Raw genomic sequence first — 15,325 nt, forward strand, 5'->3', positions numbered from 1 at the left:
CCTGGGTATGGTAGTGTGTGTGTGTGTGTGTGTGAGGGAGTACCTGGGTATGGTAGTGTGTGTGTGTGTGTGTGTGTGTGTGTGTGTGTGTGTGTGAGGGAGTACCTGGGTATGGTAGTGTGTGTGTGTGTGTGTGTGTGTGTGTGAGGGAGTACCTGGGTATGGTAGTGTGTGTGTGTGTGTGTGTGTGTGAGGGAGTACCTGGGTATGGTAGTGTGTGTGTGTGTGTGTGTGTGTGTGAGGGAGTACCTGGGTATGGTAGTGTGTGTGTGTGTGTGTGTGTGTGAGGGAGTACCTGGGTATGGTAGTGTGTGTGTGTGTGTGTGTGTGTGTGTGTGTGTGTGAGGGAGTACCTGGGTATGGTAGTGTGTGTGTGTGTGTGTGTGAGGGAGTACCTGGGTATGGTAGTGTGTGTGTGTGTGTGTGTGTGTGTGTGTGTGTGTGAGGGAGTACCTGGGTATGGTAGTGTGTGTGTGTGTGTGTGTGTGTGTGTGTGTGTGTGTGTGTGTGTGTGAGGGAGTACCTGGGTATGGTAGTGTGTGTGTGTGTGTGTGTGTGTGTGTGTGTGTGTGTGTGTGTGTGAGGGAGTACCTGGGTATGGTAGTGTGTGTGTGTGTGTGTGTGTGTGTGTGAGGGAGTACCTGGGTATGGTAGTGTGTGTGTGTGTGTGTGTGTGTGTGTGAGGGAGTACCTGGGTATGGTAGTGTGTGTGTGTGTGTGTGTGTGTGAGGGAGTACCTGGGTATGGTAGTGTGTGTGTGTGTGTGTGTGTGTGTGAGGGAGTACCTGGGTATGGTAGTGTGTGTGTGTGTGTGTGTGTGTGTGAGGGAGTACCTGGGTATGGTAGTGTGTGTGTGTGTGTGTGTGAGGGAGTACCTGGGTATGGTAGTGTGTGTGTGTGTGTGTGTGTGTGTGAGGGAGTACCTGGGTATGGTAGTGTGTGTGTGTGTGTGTGAGGGAGTACCTGGGTATGGTAGTGTGTGTGTGTGTGTGTGTGTGAGGGAGTACCTGGGTATGGTAGTGTGTGTGTGTGTGTGTGTGAGGGAGTACCTGGGTATGGTAGTGTGTGTGTGTGTGTGTGTGTGTGTGTGAGGGAGTACCTGGGTATGGTAGTGTGTGTGTGTGTGTGTGTGTGTGTGAGGGAGTACCTGGGTATGGTAGTGTGTGTGTGTGTGTGTGTGTGTGTGTGTGTGTGTGTGAGGGAGTACCTGGGTATGGTAGTGTGTGTGTGTGTGTGTGTGTGAGGGAGTACCTGGGTATGGTAGTGTGTGTGTGTGTGTGTGTGTGTGTGAGGGAGTACCTGGGTATGGTAGCGTGTGTGTGTGTGTGTGTGTGTGTGAGGGAGTACCTGGGTATGGTAGTGTGTGTGTGTGTGTGTGAGGGAGTACCTGGGTATGGTAGCGTGTGTGTGTGTGTGTGTGTGTGTGAGGGAGTACCTGGGTATGGTAGTGTGGGTGTGTGTGTGAGGGAGTACCTGGGTATGGTAGTGTGTGTGTGTGTGTGTGTGAGGGAGTACCTGGGTATGGTAGTGTGTGTGTGTGTGTGTGTGTGAGGGAGTACCTGGGTATGGTAGTGTGTGTGTGTGTGTGTGAGGGAGTACCTGGGTATGGTAGTGTGTGTGTGTGTGTGTGTGTGAGGGAGTACCTGGGTATGGTAGTGTGTGTGTGTGTGTGTGTGAGGGAGTACCTGGGTATGGTAGTGTGTGTGTGTGTGTGTGTGTGTGAGGGAGTACCTGGGTATGGTAGTGTGTGTGTGTGTGTGTGAGGGAGTACCTGGGTATGGTAGTGGGGGGCTCCTCACATATGCGGACGGTCTTGCCAGCAGGTTGCCGGGGGACACTGGGGGGCGGAGGGGCCGCAGCAGCAGTAGGCGTCTCCTTGGCAACAAGGTGTAGGTTGCCCTCAAGCTTCTCTGTCCTGTGATTGGACGGCTCCTTCTCCAGAACCACAGGCTCCTCCTCCTTTATCATCAGGGGCGGGAGTGAGGGAGGGTCAACAGGAAACTTCTCATGCTTCCTTTTCTGGAGGCGGAGCTTGTTAGCTTCTGGACACAGCAGGAGGAAATGAATGAGTGAATGCTTCAAAGCTCTTGCTTCAAATAAGTAAATGTGTTAAGTCTTATCTTCAAAAGTTCACTGCACCACAGTCTAAAAAACCCACAAATCACTGCTGTACGGTGGTGTAGCTACCGTTGGGTGAGTGTTGAGGTATATCATCATCATCATCATCATCATCCTCATATGGTGTAGCTACCGTTAGGTTCATATTTGTTGCGTAGCTCCTCCAGTTTGATCTGCAGTTGGATGTTGTGACTCTGGATCTGTTTGAGGCCTCTCTCAGCGCTGAACAGCTTCCTCTCCAGCTCCAGAGCTCTCTGACTGTCAGACAGACTCTTCATCCTCTGCATGGACAGCTCGTCACCCAGACGCTCCACATCCTTGCTGGAGGAAACACAGTACAAATAAGAGTGGAGGAAACACAGTACAAATAAAGAGTGGCTCTCTCTCTCTCTCTCTCTCTCTCTCACCCCTAAGTCTGTGATCTCTCTCTTAGCACTGTGTGTGTGTGTGTGTGTGTGTGTGTGTGTGTGTGTGATCTGTCCTGTGGCAGGAGGAACTCACACAGAGTTGGAGAGTTGGAGCTTCAGCAGGTCAATGTAGTAGGTTCCGTCGTCCCCTGCGTCCGCTGGTGCTCGGGCGGATGACGGCTGTGACTTCAATGTCATCTACACACACACACACACACACGCACACACGCACACACACACACAGAGTTAAAACTATACACAACAACATGTGATCGCAGAGCCTATGAGTTGGTTGTGGCGTACCCAGATATGACTGTCTGTGGCATCAGTGCCATCTCAGTGCCAGCTCACCTCCACCTTCTCCAGGCGTCGCAGCTTGATCATGAGGGCCTGGATCTCGCTGTTCTTCTCTGCTAACATCGACTGGAGCCGCTCCAGCTGGGCCGGGTCAGCCCGGGTGCCCTGCAACTGGATCAGGCTAGCGATCTGGACCTGGGGAGCGCACACACAAGTACAGTGAGGAGTGAGAGTGTGTGTGTGTGTGTGTCAAGGTTATAACAGTTTTGCTTTTTTCATTAGTTTTTATTTTCATATCGTTTTAACTTTGTTTTCAATTTTAATTCGTTTTTAATGCAGGTTTGCTAGTTTCATTTAGTTTTTTGAAAATGCTTAGTTTTAGTTTAGTTTTTATTCGTTTCGGTATTAGTTTTATTTCATTTTCTTCTGCGCTAGCCTCGTGAGACTATCCTGATCTTGCGAGCTCACGTTGTTTCACTACGTGCAAAACAAACCATCTGAGGCACGTCAGGTTACTTCTGCACAGGGACACAGCTTAAAAAAAAATGGAGGATACATTTCATATCCACCCAAAATACTAGGCTTATGTATGAAATGAAAAAGACTAAAACTAAAGACATTTTCTCAATTATTTTAGTTCATTTTAGTTCATTTAGTTAGTTTTCGTTAACTATAATAACCTTGGTGTGTGTCTGGGCCATATGTGTGGGGTGAGAGTGTGTGTGAGGTCAGTGTGTGTGTGTGTGTGTGTGTGTGTGGTACCTTCATGCGGTGCAGCTGTTGCTTGGAGAAGGCGTGCTGCTTCTGCAGAGACTGGTGTTGCACCTTCATACTGATCATCTGTCTCTCCATCGCCGCCCGCTTGTCCTCCAGCTACACACACACACAGCAGTCTTTCATCTCATCCCTCTCTTTCATCTCATCCCTCTCTTTCATCTCATCCCTCTCTTTCATCTCATCCCTCTCTTTCATCTCATCCCTCTCTCCTGCAGTCAACTGGGTCTGCTGAGACTGCTCTACTTTAACTTCAGCTTCACTGCCCCCCAAGAGGAAATTATTGGTATGGGAGAAGTACATAAAACAGTATGTAGGAAAAAGACAAAACCACTTATGTAGGACATACAAACATCAAGGACTATCAAGTGGAGCTGACAGCTGATTGTGTTGTATATGGTCCCCCAAGACATAAACGATATCAACACTATCATATCCGCAACAACTAGTGTGTGTTATCATATCAGCAACTACAACTAGTGTGTGTTATCATATCAGCAACTACAACTAGTGTGTGTTATCATATCAGCAACTACAACTAGTGTGTGTTATCATATCAGCAACTACAACTAGTGTGTGTTATCATATCAGCAACTACAACTAGTGTGTGTTACCTCAGCGAACAAGGAGTTGCCTTTGCTGTTGGGGTCCTGGGCCTGCTGCAGAACCTGGTCCAGTTGGACCTGCAGGTCCTGGTTGGTCTCGCGGGATTTCTGCAAAAGATACAGGGACAATGTCCGACAAACATCCCCTTAGATTTGAACTGGACGAAATGTGACTAAGAATTAATAATACAGGCATGTCTGTTAATCTGTGTGTATTGTTTGAATGTGACGTGTCTGCTGATGTCAGTTCCTGGTGTTAATGACATCAGTTCCTGTGGGTGTCGCCTCTACCTCCAGAGCGTTGAAGCAGGAAACGGCTTCCCTCTCCCGCTCCTCCTTCTCCTCTGTGATTCGCTCCAGCTGGCGCTGCAGGTTGCTATTGGTCAGCTCCAGCTGCTGCTGTCTGTACTGGGCCTCCTGGAGAGAATGCTCCAGCTCAACCTGAGGAGAAGAGGAGAAAGGGAAGAGAAAAGAGGAGAGGACATTTCTCATAATGTTGGTTGCCCAAACACAAGTAAAGCATTTATACATTCTACAGATGTCGCTCCTGCCCCCACATTGGTACAAAGTGTATTCTACTGGAATGATACCTACAGTAGTGTCTTCTCTAGGTATATTCTCGAGGTATATTCTAGGGGTACGCTAGGGCTGGGTATGGGCACGGACCTCATGATACAGGTCACAATACGATTAGGGCTGTATATCATCTTGGATTTCGCGATACGATACGCATCACGATACAGAGGTCACGATACAATACGATACGTATTGCGATACACACATCATTTACTGAAAGATTTTAAGTGTTCAAGACTGAAAACTGAATGGCTCAAATGCACTATATAGATAACTCAAACTCAATGACTGGACAGAGAGCTAGCTAATAAATATTTTACATTTGATATCCATGCTTTTTAAACTGTCAACATTGTAGTATTTATGGTTTTTCAAAATTATTTATATGTATGCTTTTTTAACTTAATATTGTAGAATATGCTTTTTAAACTGGATTTAAAAATTTAAATAAAAAAAATAAAAAAAAAGGCTGAAAGATCGATACAGTATCGCGAGACTACGTACCGCGATGCTCCGTTGTATCGATACAATCCTACAGCCCTAAATACGATTGTATCACGATACATTGCGATACTCTACATAATTTATTGAATTTTAAAATACAGCTGAAAATACAACTATCCCCCACGCCCTGGTGGCGATCCTGAGGGGATGTAAAACATGAATCTAGATCTATTCCCTGTCTTGTTCTGTATACTGGTATTTTCCTTGCACAAAAAAGTATGATTCATCAATACTGTACCGCGGAACATTGCTAAAATATTGCAGAAAAAAATTGCGCAATCCATCCATCCATCCATCTTCATCCGCTTATCCAGGGTCGGGTCGCGGAGGCAGCAGTTCCTACAAGGGGGCCCCAGACATCCCTTTCCCTAGCAGCATCAACCAGCTCTGCCTGGGGAATCTTTAGCCGCTCACAGGCCAGTGCGGAGATGTAGTCCCGCCACCTAGTCCTGGGTCTACCCCGCGGCCTCCTCCCAGCCGGACACGCCTGGAACCCTCCCTAGGGAGGCGCCCAGGAGGCATCATCACTAGATGCCTGAACCACCTCAACTGGCTCCTTTCGACGCAAAGGAGCAGCGGCTCTACTCCGAGTCTCTCCCAGATGACTGAACTTCTCACCCGATCTCTCAGGGAGACCCCAGCCACCCTCCGGAGAAAACTCATTTCGGCCGCTTGTATCCGCAATGTATTGATTTTATTGCACAGCCCAATATGATACGGAGTGTGGTTTCTAGGTGTTACCTTGGCAGCCTCCAGCTCCATCCTCTCCACCTGTAGCTCCATCATCTCAGAGGACATGGTGTCCTGAGCTCGCTCCGTCATCGCGCGCAACTCCTCCATCTTGTCTCTCAGAGTCCCGGTCTGCAGCTGGAGCTTGTGTCCCAGCTGCTGCTCGCTCAGCCGGCTCTCCTCCAGCTCTGCTCGCAGACGCTCCATCTGAGGAACACACACACGCATCACCGGTTATAACACACTTAGTCTGACTCAACGGATGTAGGTTTTGGCAATAAACCTCGTCAATCGTTGTCACACTGCCCAATCAGTGGCGAGACTGGCGACGCAAATTAATCTGATTCGGGCCGAGAGATTCTCTCGGCACCAATCAGATTCGATCCAGACTATTTTGCAAGAGCACCGTCTATGCTTCCGGGGCTGGCTCCGCCCAAGACGACTGTGATTGGTTTAAAGAAATACTGCGTTTCCCCCCCCCTATTGCTGAATGGTAATATGTCCAGCCAGACCTGTCTCCGGCGCTGGCACAGCGTAAACGAAGTGTGGAGATAGGTCTGGCTATGCGAGTGCGAGACTACAACACACTAGAAAAACTTTATTGCCCAAGACAGCACCCCCCTTATATCCATCCCCTAAGCCCCCACCCAGCACCTCCCAACTTGTACCCCAGGCAGGCAGACAGTCAGGCCACCAGCCCAGTCACCTTGTCCCTGGTGTCGCTGATCTCCGCGGCGTGGCTCCTCTCCAGCTGGGTCTCCTGCTGCTCCAGCTGCTGTCTCTGCTGGCTCTTCAGCGCGTCGTGGTCAGAGCGCAAGCTCTCCAGCACCCGGCCCTTCAGCTCCACATCCCTCCGCAGGGAGAACTTCTCCTGCTCCAGAGCCTGGGAAAGGGAACACAACACAGCTTTATTAGTGAATCGAACAGAACAGGACTTTACTAACGTTACAAGCCTATCTGACCGATGCAGGAGTCAACAAACATCGGTCTTCTCTTCCAACTAGCTTGCACTTTACATCAGGACAACCTTCAGGACCGGTCAGCGACGTCCCAACTACCGGGGGACCCATCTCACCTCCATGGCGTTGGTCATCTCTTTCCGCTGCTCCTCCAGGCGGTTGGTCAGGTCCACCTGGCCGTCCAGCAGCTGCAGCCCGTACTGCGCCGCCTTGCGAAGCTGCTCCTCCGCCTCCTTCAGCTTGCATTGTAAACGCTGGCTCTCTGGGTCTCCCGCTGCAGACATCTGGGAGAGATGGTCGAGGAAAACTGTCTATCAAGTGGAGCTGACAGCTGATTGTGTTGTATATGGTCCCCCAAGACATAAACGATATCAACACTATCATATCAGCAACAACTAGTGTGTTATCATATCAGCAACTACAACTAGTCTGTGTTATCATATCAACTGTCTGTCTTGACAGACACCCATCTTCGTAGCTAAAGTGAGCTAAATGTGTGAAGTTATCAAGCTAGACGTGGTTACACAGAATCTCGAGAGATTGTCGGACTAGCTAACGTGAGCTAGCTAACATTACACTCGCTAAATAACTGTTAGCAAGACAGAACTCACTATAAACTTGCACACCGAAGTAACGAAGGCAGAAGTGGCAAGGAAAATAGATGTAGTGACATACAGCAATATATTTTAACAGTTTAATGTACCTTCAGTAGCTCAACAAAACCGTTTCAGAACTCTGTCCGAAGATTTGAAATCCGCTCCAGTGAGAAGCTATCGCGAGAGTTTATACGGCTGTCTCGCGCACCACGCATGCGCATCTCAAAATATTTCCTACTTGCTACTGGACCATGGTACTGGACATATAACAGCTCAATGGCTGGACTCTGGACATAAACACGAAAGGTCCTATCCCGGTTTATGAATTAGTTTTGGATTTTGTCTATTCTAGGGCATTCCTCAGTCATAAACTTGTCATCGAAGCGTACCGTCCTGGATGTGGTGTGTAACTTGCTCGTGGACTGAGTCTCTCTTTGTTTACATCATCTGAATGTGATGTGTTCTTGAAACCACAGAGAAAAGAAGAACGATATTTTCTAAGCCAGCAAACCTAGCTAACATCTTCTTCTGACATGTATGTTTTGCACAGTCTAGGCAATGTGCTCTCTTAATGCTTGTTTATTTTTCGTCACACTCTTGTACATTTGGATTATTGTATATATACTGTACATTTGTATGTACATTTGTACCTATCATTGTGCTTCTTGTGTACGGCTGCTGTAACACCCCCCTGCCCGGCAATCAATAAAGTATTACCTACCTGCCTACCTAAACCGGTGTCTCATATCATACCCATTCCTCACTGACTGCCTTCCTTTCTGCCCCTCTTCCTGCAACCCTAAAGCCCTGCCGCCTGTCCAGCCGGGCTGTTGAAGGATGGACCATGCCCTGAGGGACAAGCTGTCCGAGCTGGTGGAGGAGCTGACCACCTCCGGAGAACCACAACTCAACCAGGACAAGATAAAGGAACTCAAGAAGATTTGCAAGTAGGAAGCCATCATCTCTGTTCCAGATTGGATCACGTGATGAACCATCAACTCTACCTGGCTCCTAAAACTTGAGCACAACCATACTCGTATTTATCTGGAACTACCTAAATTGTGATGTGGCACTGCGTTTGTTTCTGGTCCTTACACTTCTCTGCAGGGTCTCGAATGACTACATTGAGCATGTCTACAACCTGCTGATGTCCCAGCTTGCCCAGGAGCATGCCGAGATCCGCCTGTCCGCCTTCCAGCTGACCGCCGAGCTCTTCACGCGCTCGCATCACTTCCGCGTCCTCCTCGTTTCGAACTTCCAGGACTTCCTGGACCTCACCGTGGAGACGGACTCCGACCAGCCGCTGCCCCCGCCTAAAGGTGAACGCTCTCTGTCATTACTGAGATCAAATAGCACATTTCATACACAGAAGCAACACAACGCGCTTTACACAGAGCAATGGGGGGGGGGGGGGTGGGCATAGGTCCCTCTATTCCAGAGGGAAGCAAAAAAACAGTTTCACCCGGGGGACAGAAAAGTGAGCTATAAAAAGTCTTCCCTGACGACTCTCATCGGACGACTAACCCGATCGAGCAAGCTCTTGTAAAATGTTTGTCTATTTGCTAAGAACATATACAGAGCTGTAAACATGGGCTAAATACTTCATAAGAGAGACATGACTAACAGTAAGGGAGGGGGTTCTCTGGGATGCAGGGTGGCCTGCAGGAGACACGGGGTGTCCACAGGACCTGTTTAGAGTAGAAGAGGGAGAGACACTAGGAAGGAGGGAGGAGGACATGGTTAGTGGCTATACTGGACATCCACAGCAGACACGGGGGTATCTATCAGACTCAGGGAGGTCTGCTGGTGACAGTGGGGCATCCACTGGACCTGGTTAGAGGATAGGAGGGAGAGAGAGAGGCACTAGGGAGAGGGAAGGCAGAAAAGGGTTAGTAGCACACAGAGCCATAAAAGCAACACAGAGATGTCAGACCTCCCACACCCCATCCACTATTTCACATTTTAAACACGATAGCTTGCCAAATTTATAGCGTTACCGTAGCTTCTCAGTCATTGATTCTCAATGCTCTCCCTTTGTGATTTTTGTGAAACGTTGCTTTAGAAAAGTGCAATGAAAGGTTGATGTGATTTTTATGGTAGAGGTTGCGAGGAAGCTGAAGACCACGGCCATCCAGACAGTGCAGGCCTGGCAGGCAGCATATGGACAGGCCTATAAGAAGCTGGCCTTGGGGTACCATTTCCTGAAACAAGTGAAGAAGGTGAGAGGTCATGTCTCAGGTCAGGTCTCTGTCATGTTTAGAGAGATCATCATAAACCTGACAAACCTATCTTTCTCTCTCTCTCTCTCTCTCTCTCTCTCTCTCCCCCCTCTCTTTCTCTCTCTCTCTCTCTCTCTCTCCTTGTCTCTCTCTCCTTCTGTTTTTCTGTGCCTCCCTCTGTCTTTCTCTGCCTCTCTGTCTCTCTCCCTGTCTCTCACCCCCTCTCTTTCTCTGCCTCTTTCCCTCATTTTCTGTCTCTCTCTTTCTCTCTTTCCCTCTCTGTCTCCCTCCACAGGTGGACTTCCATGACATCCAGGCCAGGACATTGGCAGAGAGGAAGAGACAAGAGGAGAGGCAAAAGAGGATGGACAGGATCTACAAAGAGAAAGTAGAGAAGGCCACCAAGGAGATGGAAGGTGCTCACCTCATCCTACATCACAACCTGCTCTCAGCCAAGGGGGGCAGCGTTTTTCCTGTATAGAGAATTACGAGGCGTCCGCCTCCGTCAAATTGTGTGCCGCCTCCAGCTCTTGCCAAAAAAACCCACTAAGACCTGCCAACCTCTACGCATTTTGCGTAGTAGGTACTATTTTATTTGTTTTCCAGTGATTTATGTTCTAAAATGTTTATCTGTGCGACCTCGAAATATAATTGGGAGCATTTGCGAGTGGTCATTGCATCATTGTTCTGGTGTGACCTTTTTTCCATTCAGACAATTCGCTGGTTACACACTCACATGCGGTGTTGTTCACGGAAGCGGTGAAAACGAACGTTTTCTTCCCATGACTTAACGCCTAAACTTAGGAGGGTCGCAGAAACTCTGGCTTAGACTGGGACAAAGCTCTTAACTTCACGAACCTCATCTTCATCTATTCCCTTGACCTCAAGTTCTCAAGCTCAGGTTATTGAACAGACAATGCTTTCTCTATGGGAGTGTGGAGCCTCTTCTCCACTCATTGACATAAAACCACTTGTTTACAGTAGTCTACATGTTTGGCCTGACAACCTACATTATAGTCACAGTGCCTTGATGTGCCCTTACAAATGTTCTAGGCTGTTTGTTATTTAAAAATAAATAAACAATGAAACCGGATAATTTAGACTAATATAGTTAGGCAGACCCCCAGACCCCCCACTTAAGGTACCACCTCATTTTGAGCCGGGAAAAACCCTTGAGTGCACAAAGTAATGTACGTGTTCCTTACACACCCCTGACCCCTGACCCCTGAGTGTGTTCTCAGAGTCCTGCGAGGAGATTGAGGAGTGTCTGACTGAGATGGACGCCTGCATGAAGCTTCTGCTACCCACTGAGTTTGACCTGTCCGACCTGACACCAGCCAACCAGACTACAGAACCAACCACCCCGACCTCAACACCAGCCAATGAGATGGCAGTATCAGCCAGTCAGACAACCGGACCTACTAATGAGAGGGCTCCCTCTGTCCCAGTGGTGCATGATGGGACAGCAGGGAGCTCCAATGGCCTGGATGAGCAACCCTGCTGCAGCAAAGACCTTCAGGAAGTGAAAGAGGAGGAGGAGGAGAAAGAGAAGAAGAAGGAGGTGGAAAAGGAGGAGTCTAGTGAGGAAGAGAGTGATATGGAGGAGGTTCTTGATGAAGATTCCTTCATACGCAACACAGGCCTGATCTCTCACAAGTACAGTCTGGACCTCAACCTCTCCACAGGTGAACACTCACACACACACACACACACGCACACACACACACACACAAACACACACACACACACACACACACACACACACACACACACACACACACACACACACACACACACACACACACACACACACACACACACACAGGTTCTCATCCCTGTGAGTCTCAGACCTGCAGGTGAAGGAGACTGAGGAGAATGAGGCAGTGGTTGCCACGGTGAGAGATCTGCACAGGCTCATCAGCTCCAGACACCTGCCAGCCGTCCAGTCCTGGGTCCAGGTGAGGGGCGTGAGCGTGTGTGTGTGTGTGTGCGTCAAGGTTATTATAGTTAACGAAAACTAACTAAAAAACGAAAACTAGGTGTGAAAAAACATTTTAGTTAACTGAAATAAAAATAAAAACTAAGCTTTACAAAAAAAAACGATAACTAACTAAAACTGTATTGTGTGTTAACAAAACTAACTAAAATAAACTAAAATTGTAGAGAAAATGTCCTTAGTTTTAGTCTTTTTCATTTCATACATAAGCCTAGTATTTTGGGTGGATATGAATGTGAATCAACATGAGCTCACGAGATCAGGATAGTGTCACGAGGCTAGCGCAGAAGAAAAAAACTAAAACTAATACTGAAACTAATAAAAACTAAAGTAAAACTAAGCATTATCAAAAAATAATAAATAAACTAAACTAGCAAATCTGCTTTAAAAACTAATTAAAACTAAACTGAAATTGAACACAAAAAGTTAAAACGATATAAAAATAAAAACTAATGAAAAAAGCAAAACTATTATAACCCTGGTGTGCGTGCGTGCGTGCGTGTGTGTTTGTGTGTGCGTGCATGTGCGTGCGTGTGTGTGCGTGCGTGCGTGAGTGTGTACAGGTGATCCTTGAATCTGAAACAAATAAACTAGAATATTTGATCATAATGTGTGTAGCGCATTAAGGTGTCTGTGCGCGCGTGTGTTTGCGTGTGTCTGTGTGTGTCCTAGTTGTTCACCAGAGCAGGTGGACAGGAGCAGCTGTTGAGACGAGCGCTGGACCTGAAGAGAGCTCTGGAGACAGCCATGAGGAGACACCAGGACCTGCACATAGACTACCGCACCAGGCATCGCAGAGTGGTGGGTACACGGCACACACACACACACACACACACACACACACACGATTCATGGTGCTGGACACTGATGATGATGATCTCTATGCATGTACAGAGATTCTCCAGAAGAGAGCAGCATTGTACAGTATAATAATACAGACTGGTGTGTTCTCTGGTAATGCTGCATTCATTTTGTATCGGAGCTCTTGACTTGGCGCCTGCAATGTAATATCCCAGTTGAATGTGTTCCAGCAACAACACTTTCGCCCCGTCTTTGTAGTTCTAGCCAAGTAAGCCACTGTTAGCAGTACCAGTTGATGATGATAAACTATTTTGTTGATGATTCAAGCTATTTTGCGCATACGAACTTCGTAGCAACATTGTCCACTGATAGACGTTGGTCAGTACTGTGTGTACGACTGATTTAATGAGACACAAATAATACAGAAGCACTAATAAACAGACTTATTACAGCTTTCACTTATTGTTGATGCACGGAGAATCCATCTTGATCGACGTCAGCAGCTGACGTTGATGAAGTTGGGATAAAGTTTTTTATCCCAAGTAAAATGGCTGAAATCCCAAGTTCAGGTGATGTATGAGTGTGGACGAATTTGCCTGACGAATAGCTTTCGCTTGAAACATTTAGGGAGAGTGAGGTGTTTATTTCCCATTTTGGATGTGTGGATTCTCTCAGGGCGTGTCTGGTTGACTCAGTGGGAGGGAGGGAGGGAGGGAGGGAGGGAGGGGGAGGGAGGGAGGGAGGGAGGGAGGGGGAGGGAGGGAGGGAGGGAGGGAGGGAGGGAGGGAGGGGGAGGGAGGGAGGGAGGGAGGGAGGGAGAGGGAGGGAGAGTTCATGTGAAGTGAAACCTCTCCACTGTAGTTCACTCCTCAGCCCCTCTGACCTCACTGACTGCTACTCTGACTGGTGTCCGGAGGGGGAGGAGAGGAGGAGGAGAGAGAGAAAGAGAGAGCAGGAGGAGTGGAGAGAGAGCAGGAGGAGGAGAAGAGAGAGAAAGAGAGAGCAGGAGGAGTGGAGAGAGAGCAGGAGGAGAGAGAGCAGGAGGAGGAGAAGAGAGAGAAAGCAGGCGGAGAGGAGGAGGAGTGAGATAGAGGAGGAGAGAGAGCAGAAGGAGGAGAAGAGAGAAAGCAGGCGGAGAGGAGGAGCAGAGAACAGCAGGAGAAGGAGAAGAGAGAGAAAGCAGGAGGAGAAGAGAGCATGAGAAGGAGAGGAGTAGAGGAGGAAGAGAGAGCATGAGAAGGAGAGGAGTAGAGGAGGAAGAGAGAGCATGAGAAGGAGAGGAGGAGGAGAGCAGGGGGAGGAGGAGAGAGAAAGCAGGCAGAGAGGAGGAGCAGAGAACAGCAGGAGAAGAAGAAGAGAGAGAAAGCAGGAGGAGAAGAGAGCATGAGAAGGAGAGGAGGAGGAGAGAGCAGGGGGAGGAGGAGAAGAGGGAGAGATTGGAGAAGGAGGGGAGAGAGTAGCGGGAGGAGAGGATAAAGTAGCAGGAGGAGGAAGAGAGAGAACAGGAGGAGGAGAGAGAGCAGGAGGAGGAGAGAGATAGCAGGAGGAGAGAGTGGAGGAGGAGGAGAGAGCAGCAGGAGGAGGAGAGAGAGCAGGAGAGGAGGAGGAGAGAGAGCAGGAGGAGGAGAGAGCAGGAGGAGGAGGAGGAGAGAGAGCAGGAGGAGGAGAGAGAGCAGGAGGAGGAGGAGGAGAGAGAGCAGGAGGAGGAGAGAGAGCAGGAGGAGGAGGAGGAGAGAGAGCAGGAGGAGGAGAGAGAGCAGGAGGAGGAGAGAGAGCAGGAGGAGGAAGAGAGAGAACCGGAGGAGGAGAGAGAGCAGGAGGAGGAGAGAGATAGCAGGAGGAGAGAGTGGAGGAGGAGGAGAGAGAGCAGGAGAGGAGGAGGAGAGAGAGCAGGAGGAGGAGCAGACGAACCCCAGGCAGACAGATACAGCAGCAGGAACAGAGAGATGAAGAGTTGGGACATTAGCAGCAGGAGGAGTGATGAGACACACAGACACACAGACAGACAGACACACACACAGACACAGACAGACACACAGACAGACAGACAGACACACAGACACAGACAGACAGACAGACACACAGACAGACAGACAGACACACAGACACACAGACACACAGACACAGACAGACAGACAGACAGACAGACACACAGACAGACACACAGACAGACACACAGACAGACAGACACACAGACAGACAGACAGACAGACAGACAGACAGACAGACAGACACACAGACAGACAGACACACAGACAGACACACAGACAGACAGACACACAGACACACAGACAGACAGACAGACAGACAGACAGACAGACAGCCACACAGACAGACAGACAGACAGACAGACAGACAGACAGACAGACACACAGACAGACACACAGACAGACAGACACACAGACACACAGACACACAGACACACAGACAGACGGACGGACGGAGGCGGAGACGGAGGATTGAGATCCAGTGTCGCTTTCCTTCCGCTCTCCATCTACATTTCCCTCTCCCCCCTTCCGTCGTCTCTCCCTCTCTCTTTCTCTCCTCTCGCTTTCTTCATTTCCATCTATTTCCCTCTGCCCCCCCCCCCACAGCAGCTGTAGTTATGAGTGGTGCTATCACGCTGACAGCTGATATGGCCGTGTGTCTGGCAGGCTCTGGAGCGTTGGGGACTGCGAGGGAGCCAGCCAGCGTTGACAGTGACAGAGCTGCCCACGTCTCTCTCTAAAGGGTTATCAGTGCCG

At 49.0% G+C, this 15,325-nt stretch overlaps 2 protein-coding genes across 2 annotated transcripts in view; one reads left to right on the forward strand and one right to left on the reverse strand.

The window, feature by feature from the left end:
• Positions 1-7,253, reverse strand: part of spdl1 (spindle apparatus coiled-coil protein 1) — a gene marked incomplete at both ends in the record, with an annotated part of 14,160 nt that extends 6,907 nt beyond the window's left edge. The window contains 10 exons of the mRNA XM_084456573.1: positions 1,772-2,042; positions 2,252-2,439; positions 2,620-2,723; positions 2,877-3,017; positions 3,585-3,695; positions 4,211-4,309; positions 4,493-4,642; positions 6,023-6,217; positions 6,717-6,893; positions 7,086-7,253. Coding sequence (XP_084312699.1) covers positions 1,772-2,042; positions 2,252-2,439; positions 2,620-2,723; positions 2,877-3,017; positions 3,585-3,695; positions 4,211-4,309; positions 4,493-4,642; positions 6,023-6,217; positions 6,717-6,893; positions 7,086-7,253 — 1,604 coding nt within the window. The remainder of the gene's footprint in view (positions 1-1,771; positions 2,043-2,251; positions 2,440-2,619; positions 2,724-2,876; positions 3,018-3,584; positions 3,696-4,210; positions 4,310-4,492; positions 4,643-6,022; positions 6,218-6,716; positions 6,894-7,085) is intronic.
• A 1,128-nt stretch (positions 7,254-8,381) lies between these two features.
• The window catches only part of uvssa (UV-stimulated scaffold protein A), a 14,254-nt gene continuing 7,310 nt past the window's right edge, over positions 8,382-15,325 (forward strand). Inside the window, exons 1-7 of the mRNA XM_084456574.1 lie at positions 8,382-8,512; positions 8,673-8,884; positions 9,666-9,784; positions 10,080-10,200; positions 11,026-11,469; positions 11,633-11,742; positions 12,453-12,592. Of these exons, the coding sequence (XP_084312700.1) occupies positions 8,403-8,512; positions 8,673-8,884; positions 9,666-9,784; positions 10,080-10,200; positions 11,026-11,469; positions 11,633-11,742; positions 12,453-12,592 (1,256 nt within the window). The 5' untranslated portion in view covers positions 8,382-8,402. The remainder of the gene's footprint in view (positions 8,513-8,672; positions 8,885-9,665; positions 9,785-10,079; positions 10,201-11,025; positions 11,470-11,632; positions 11,743-12,452; positions 12,593-15,325) is intronic.

Source organism: Borostomias antarcticus, assembly GCF_949987555.1.
Source record: "Borostomias antarcticus genome assembly, chromosome: 22".
NCBI lineage: Eukaryota > Metazoa > Chordata > Actinopteri > Stomiiformes > Stomiidae > Borostomias > Borostomias antarcticus.